The sequence below is a fragment of the Triturus cristatus genome, chromosome 7 (genome assembly GCF_964204655.1).
Source record: "Triturus cristatus chromosome 7, aTriCri1.1, whole genome shotgun sequence".
Lineage (NCBI taxonomy): Eukaryota > Metazoa > Chordata > Amphibia > Caudata > Salamandridae > Triturus > Triturus cristatus.
The window spans coordinates 1450621690-1450629882 of NC_140590.1; the positions used below are offsets into that span (position 1 = coordinate 1450621690).

At 46.7% G+C, this 8193-nt stretch overlaps 1 protein-coding gene across 1 annotated transcript in view; it reads left to right on the forward strand.

The window, feature by feature from the left end:
• The window catches only part of CTNNBL1 (catenin beta like 1), a 460868-nt gene extending 454247 nt beyond the window's left edge, over positions 1-6621 (forward strand). Inside the window, exon 16 of the mRNA XM_085619195.1 lies at positions 5701-6621. Within this exon, the coding sequence (XP_085475321.1) occupies positions 5701-5789 (89 nt within the window). The 3' untranslated portion in view covers positions 5790-6621. The remainder of the gene's footprint in view (positions 1-5700) is intronic.
• The last annotated feature ends 1572 nt before the right edge of the window (positions 6622-8193 follow it).

Here is an 8193-nt window from a genome sequence, read left to right on the forward strand (position 1 = left end):
CTGGCTGGTGAGGGGTAAAACACCGAAACCGGTCCCAGGATGCTTGTTTCCAGTCCAGGGAGGACCTGGCCTGACAGTTCGGGCTGGACTGTTCCCATGGGGAGCAGGGTCAAGAGTGATTTGCATATGGCTGGGTTTAAACTGGAATGGCATGGGGTGCAAAAAAACGATGTATTTAGGCCCAGATCTCTGTACTGGGGTGAATATATGACATTATTCTGCATTCTGTCCATCAATTGTTCTTTTTGCATTCTGTGTAGTCTAGCACACTCTCCCTCAGGGTCCCTCCCTACTCTGGTGACTTTATGCCACTGTGGAGTTGAGCTAGTCATCCACCCGATGATACCTCCCACACCTGTCCCCTTCTGGACTAAACTGATGCAACTCCGCACATCCTCATGAGCACAGAGAGTCCCATTCCACAAGGCAGGCAAAGTCTGAGAATGGCACGGCAAACCTGTGCATTGAGAAGCTGTGAGCTCTTTTAAGGTCTTTGCACCACCTCCAAACACGCTTTATTGACTAAGTAAAGGACGCAGGCCTGTGCGAAATTTAGATTACACCGGCGAAATGTACGAGTTTCAAGGTATGCAACATTTCTCAGAATTTTACATTACACAATTTTGTGTACTCTGCGCTCGTGGAAGCAGGGCCGGACTGGCCGTAGCGGGCACCGGGCAATCCCCCGGTGCACCGCACGGGTGGGGGCCTGTTTTGGCCCCTGGGGGCCGTTTTTGTTACAGGGCCGTTTTTGCAGCATAGCTGCAAAATCGGCCCTGTAACAAAATCGGCCGAAAACGGGCCCCTAGCAAAGAGCTCGGAGGCACCCCCAACCCCCCCCCCCCGGCCGAGCACTTTGCCAGGGCCGGTTTTGGTTCCTAGTCCGTCTCTGCGTGGAAGACTAATTTGTGCAGAACAAGACTAACCAAGCGACATTTTGCTCGAACGAGTCTCCTGCTGGAATCTTGTGATTTCATGTTTTTTTTTTTTACCAGAATGTCGTTTGACGATTAAAATCAAGGGAAAGTGACAGCTGAACCTTAACGCTAAATTTATCAAAATGTTAAGGACATTTTGGTGGGGGGACATCTAGATGTTTTGAACAACCTTAAGAAACAGTGCAGGGTGCAGGAGGCAGCCAACAGCGCACCCGTAGCTCTCCAGCTCAACCACCCTTGCCAGCCAGCTTTATTCTTTGTTTTTGAGGACAAGGGTGGGCGTCGCCTACAGTGTCTGTAGCTGCCTGCTCCCTTCTGACGAGAACATACTCTGCTGTCGCGATGGTCGTCCACGTGGAATCGAACGCCCCCGGTGAACAAGACCCCCACAGACCGCCCGCCGGCCCGAGACGCAGTTACAGGACAGCCTCGCTTTCCCGCCTTCCTCCCTCTTTACATAAACAGAAGCGTTTGCATTCCGCTGCCGACTTCGGAGTTGCTGTCAAGGATCGCCTTTAATATTTATGTGTGGAACACAGGTACTGGCTTCTGAGGCGCATCAAAGCTTTTATTATAAGAGACTCGGAAAAGGCTGGGGACAGAGTGACGCCGGCTGGTGTGCCTTCCCTCTCTCCCTGCCAGACTCTCTCTGCAAAGCAAAGAGAACTCTTTGCCCAAAGCCTCCGGGAGAGATTCCTTTAATATTTATAAACTGTTCTAGAGGAGCTGTAATAACACGAGGTGACTGGAGGCGCCGAGCTGCCACTTGCAGGAACGGTGCTAACACAATCCGGCTGGTACCACAGAGCTCTCGCAAGCGGGAGCCGCAGTGACAGGGGTTGTCTATGTGGAAGGGCACTGTTGTTCTGCAACTATGTAACAGGATGTGACGTGACCGCATAGCGCTGCTAGACCGGATCTGTGGTAATAGGAGACCATGAGGGGCCAGTGTTCTGCAATGGAGTCCGTACTACACAAATGGAAGATGCAACCTCGATAATTCTTGGCTTAGCGCACTTCAGTGCATTCTTGAGTGATATCACGATGAAAGATCAATTTTTCTTATAGGCCACTATACAAACGTATGCCTCGGGTGTGATAATCATAAGGTGTTAGTAAAAGCATGCTTCGCTGTTAAAAAAAAATATTTTAAAAAAAATAGTGTAGTGTGGGCAGTGGCACTGATGCACTTTCTAGTGGCGTAAATGTATTCGTCACAGCCAAACGAAGGATCAGTGTGTAGTGGAAAGTGAGTGCAAGTGAGCCATCCTGGACAACAAGGTAGTAGCCTACAACAGCAAAGTAGATTTTAGTAGTGCACAGGAAGCAGTTTCACTAGTAGAAATATCATGTTATTTTTCCACTCTCTGTGCCCAGCACCAGGTATGGCTAATCTGCAGTACTGAGTCCACTTCAGGAGGCCACATCATTTACAAAGACTGGCTACAGAGATTGTAGAAAGGCTACTGAAACAGTGCATCGTTTAAACAGTGGCTTTTCCCAAAGAAACCTTCTGCCGACCCAGGAGAACCAAAGAACTAGCAGCACATCTCCCTGCTCCCCTTTCCAGCAAAGGTCCTCAAGAAGGCAATCAACCAGCAACTCACTGAACACCTGGAACAAAATAACCTCCGACCCCTCTCAATCCAGATTCCGGGCCAACCACAGCACTGAGACAGCCCTGACTGCAACCACTGATGACATTGGAGCCCTCCTGGACCGCAGCAAAATGGCAGCTCTCACCCTCCTGGACCCGTCAGTCTCCTTTGACACAGTCTCACATCACATCTTGATCAGCAGACTCCACCACATCGGAATCTAGGGAGACGCCCTCAAATGTATCACCTCATACCTCACTGGAATAACCTAGAGAATCTGTCTCCGTCGTTAATCTCGTAACCCAAGAAGATTATCTGCGGCGACCCCAAAGGATCATCCCTCAGCCCCACCCTATTCAACACATACATGACCCCCCTGGCCTGCGGCGTCCCCCAAGGATCATCCCTCAGCCCCACCGTCTTCAACACGTACATGACCCTCCTGGCCAACTGTGTCAAGCTCAACACATACAAGACGGAAGTACTCATCTTTGGCAACAAGACCTCACCATGGAATGATGCATGGTGACCTGCTGAACTCTGCCCTTCCCCTGCCTTACAGATCACGCCCTCAACCTCTGCATCATCTTGGACAGCAATGCTATCCATGAATAAACAGGTAAACGCAATCTCATCCACCTGCTTCCAAACCCTACGAATGCTTTGAAAGATCTTCAGGTGACTCCCAGTCAACACCAGAAGGACTGTCACGCAGGCTCTTGTCACTAGTAGGCTGGACTACGAAAACAAGCTGTACGTAGGAATCACTGCACGCCTCCTGAAGACTACAGACGATTCAGAAATCAGCTGCCAGACTCATCCCCGACATCCCCAAACGAACCCACATACCACAACACCTCAAACGGGCACACTGGCACCCGATCAAGAAGAGATGCCAGTTCAACATGTTAACCCACACCTACAAAGCCCTGCACAATGAGGGACCAGTGTTCATCAACAAATGCATGATCTTCCACCAACCGACCAGACACCTATGATCTGCCTCCCTCTTCCTCAGACACACCGCTAAATCTGCCGAGGCAACAGCAAATGACGCTCCTTCTCACACCTGGTGGCCAAAACTTAAAACAACCTTCCTCTGCACCGCAGGACCGCCCCAACGCTCCAACAATTCAGGAGAGGACTCAATACCTAGCTGTTTGAATGAACAGATCATCACAAAGCAGCTAGCAATCCCATGGCCTCGAGACCCTCACGGGTGATTTGCGGAGCATAACAAATCCTGATTGATTGATTCTCTTGGAAGATTATAAACACTCCAAAATTGGATGCACCCAGGGGTGTAGCCCCAATTAGTGCTGCAGCAGGTGCAGTGGCAGGGGTCTGAAGGCCAACTGCAACCCAGTTACTACTGCTTTTTAACTACACACCTGGGGTTGTGAGCCAATTTTCCTGATTGTATTAGATTCCGTGTTACTCTATGCACACGGTGCGAGAGAAGCCCTCTGAAAATTATTAAATGGTTGGATTTTGTTTTTCAGATGAAAGTCCCTAGTATCCAGTTTCTGGGCAGTTCGAAGACCAAGAGAATATGCTTTGATAGAATGGGTTATGTATGCATGGGGCAACCACTGAGCAAAACTGGTGGAAACAAATAGTAGTTACGTTGTAAATTGTAGTTACATTATCACATAGACAGTGGAATAGTGTTGTAAATTAAGGCTAGAGCCACATACTGCATTGAGCCTATACCTGAAGGCGAGGCATGGAAATTGGCATACCGTGTAGGTCTGGTGCTGCTTATGTGCCTTCTGTTACTTTTTAGATTGTTTAGTAATGAAGAGCTATTTTTTTACACAATCTGTACTGACCCACGCCTCTTGGTTCCACGGTGCAGTGCTATGCAGAAGATCATGCGGTCTCTCTAGGGACAGAGCCCTTCGATGCAGACGTGTGTGGTTCCACTCATTTCATCCAGAACCTATAACTGGATAGTTTGTGATCATATACCACTTAAAACTGGGGTACTGCAGAGCTTCTTGGTACCATCTGTAAATAAAACTACTTTTAAATGTCACTGAATTCTTTAGCATAAGAGAGTTGTTAGACATTGGTGAAATTCCAGATGAATTTGTAGGGAACTCCTACATCTTGGCTTCCAGGGCTTTATGTATATGATTGAGTAGCCAGGGGAAGTAGAGGCATTCAATCTTCCTAGCCCAAGGCTGTCCGTTGTGTTTCCAGCAGGGCCGAGTCCATACTTATTTTCAGGATGCCTCCTCGTATGTGGATGGTTTCCATTTAAATTCCCTGTATGTAAATTTTGAACGTAGCTATCCTGAAAATATGGCACTTATCCTGCCTTTTAGGTCTCGCCTACGCAGCGCGCATGCGTTGCATAGGAGGGCCTTTAGCCGTCGCTCTGCTCATTTTCAAGCACTACACTCGTGGCGGCATCCACCTTGCGGGAGTGCGCAGCGGCGTGCCACAAGCATGAGTGCAGTGCTTGAAAATGAGCAGACAGCGCAACATGGGTATGGGGCCGCGCCACGCTCCCTCACTCTTGTTCTTCCCATCCCAGTAGCAGGCACTGTTGTTGCTGTCTTCCGGGTCTTTCACACCGGGTCCAGCCCACCACATTTCAGGGCTGCTCAGGGTCTCTTCACCTTTTTGCAGCTCCCTCTGGAAGTCTTTACTTGGGCTCAGCACTCGTCTGTACTCCTCAGGAGGCAGTGGAGAGGCCGAGCGCCATCTCCCCACCTCAGTTCCTCTCTCGTCCTCCTCCCGATGCTGCACTCACAGTTCCTGCAGCTGTGGGGAGTGATGCACACCACAGATGGTTTTTTTATGTGTACAAATGTGCAGTTTATGCAGAAAATGATGGATTATGTGGCAACATTTATCATTATGTGGAAAGTGCCACAGAATAAGAGATATTTAGCTGTTTATGTTCTATAACGTAGCTTATAACATTGGCAAAGCCAATAGCTCTAGCTAAACACTTATAAGGTTCCAAAGGCGAGACCCATTGGCTATGCCAATGCTTGTTGAAGTCATAATGGGCACCCTGCCCTAATGTTACTTGTTTCTCCTGAATGTCTTGTAAAGTAACTGTCTTTATTTACTTCCCCACCCAGTTCCTTCTCCTTAGATGTTACATGCTTGTCTGATGTTTTTGTTCGTTTCTCCTTGCTTCTCTTCAGACTATGCAGAGAACATCGGTGACGGAAAGAGCCAGGAGTTCCGCGAGAGCGAACAGAAGCGTATCATTGAGCTCCTTGAAAATTTCTAATGGACTTGTGGGAGCACTGACTGGTTTCAAACTGTTGATCAAGCTGCAGGGCTGTGACTGCCTCATGAATCCCTCCAACTTATGTAATAGATATTGTGCCTGACCCTTGCCACCACGATGGCAAAAACCAACCATATGCTAAGTTTGGAAATTGTTTGACTACAAGGAGAAATAGTTTTTTTTAGCCTCTTTTTTATATTTTGCCCCTCTACCCCATTTTTCCTGAAGAAGCCCCTTTGATCGACCCTGGCTCTCCCACGCAGCCTTCTCCTGGCTACCCCATGGCACATGGATTGTGGCATTCTGGACTCAGACTTTTTTAATGAAGATACTTTTGGAGACAGTTTCCCCAATATACGACTCTTGTCTCCCTTATGAGAGCATCTGAGCACCAGGCTGATTCAAGCGACATTTCTTCAAGAAAGTCACCAATTTGTTTACCGGATGGAAAGACAGAGCACCGAACACTGAGCCCTAAGGACTATTGGCACAGGAGTCGGTCTAGTTTGCAGAGAGTAGGAAGTGGCTGCTTCTCTCCTCAATTCCAGGTTGTCAAGAATTGATGCTGCATTTGTTATTGGAAGCTTTTGAGGCAAATGTTGGATGGCACTGTCAGAATTACCCGAATTATTTCAAAAGCTTAGATCTGGGCATGTATAATAATTACTGACGTGACAGCAGTTGCTCTGTCACTTTAGTGCTTGTAAAGAGATGGTCAGCAGAAATAAGAATAGAGATATTGGGTAGAGGTCAAAATTAATACGTTTCTTATAAAATTGCTTATTTCCTGTTGTTTTCTCGTTAAAATAAAATTTGGAATGATATCACTTTACAAGATGAACAGTAAAATAAATAGCAAAGATGAAATCCAGAAATGAGAACATACAGGAAACAGCCTTTTAGAAAATGTGATAGCTGAAAAGCCGACACAAGCACCCAAGACTGTTCATTCTGAGTTTTTGGGCACGCTGGTACCAAATCTTGAGAGCAGCACTTGAAATGTCCACTGGTTCCGCCTTCACAGCTTTTCGTTTTACTACATTGGGTCTAAGCTGCCCAGCCAACCAGATAATCTGAAGAGTTTTTCCTAAAAACTGGAGTAAATGATAGTTTTTAGTCCCATTAGCTCTATTACAGCACTCTTAAAGTCAGTGAGGGTTATGGAGAATTGGTATGTGTGCTTTCAGTGACTTACAGTGATGTACTACCTGATAAGCACTGTCCTACACTTGAAGTTCACCTACCTTGTGCGAAAGGATACTCAACAGGGGCAGTATGGTAACAGGAACACGTTTTTACAAGTTTGTGAGCTAAGGATTCAAGGTAAGTGCAGAGACGTTGTGTTTCTTGGGACATTGTGCAGCTGCAGAACTGTGGCCTGACTGAAAAACCTGTATGCATACATAGTAGAACATCCACTGCTGTTGGTATATTTTGGCATAAATGCTGTTCAACAAAATACACAGTTTTCTGCTCAAAGTAACCACACATCTCTCTGCTCCTTGCTGTTATGTAAAAGATGAGGAATACAGACGTGTGCCTGAAAATTGGACCTTAAAAATGCTATAAATAACATTTCAGTCGTATTTCCTGCTTTTTTCTGGCTAATTTAAGGAGGTAAAATGGTGTACACTTTTGCTACTTATCATTCCAAATGGTAGACATAGGAAATTTGCTACATCTAACCACAATCACACGTCAAATCAATGGCCAGAGTTCCTATCTTCTTCCCCTTGTGCTCTACGACTTCTGAGAGCCAGAGTGTCTTGCCAACATAAAAACATTTTCTTCCCACTCAAGACGAACTTCAATGAGGATAATACAGCCTTTGAGGTGTCAACTTTCTTGCTGACCACAATAGGGAACTGCAGGGTGTGCTTCCACACACTGTTAGTGGATCATACAAACATGGCCTACAGCAGGACCTCCCTAACAAGGTAAATGCATTAGGGTGAAGGTATGCATTGTGAAAGAAATACATAACAAGATGAGAGTATACATGTCAAGGACAAGCTGACCCAACGCCAAGTAGGAGCTATAGTCCTTGGCGAAGGACCATGATCATGCCTGCAAACCTGTAAAATAATGTACCAGTTTCATGAGCTTGCATTTTCAGAGACGACCATCATCAAGTTAGGTAAGTTGCATACGTCTTAATGTAGCAACTTAAGTCAACTCCTTCCATTGTTAAATCATGCGTGCATGCATGCAATTCTAACACACCTAAGCAAATCGAACACTTGCAGCACAAAACATGCAGTAAAACACAAGTAACAATCCACCTGACTGCTCATCCACAGCTCCACTGAGGCAGCCATTTCATATCGCCACAACAATTTCCTTTGGCTGATGGGCAACTAGTTAGAACTGTGGGACTTATTCATGTCCCTGGTAGACCTGAAAC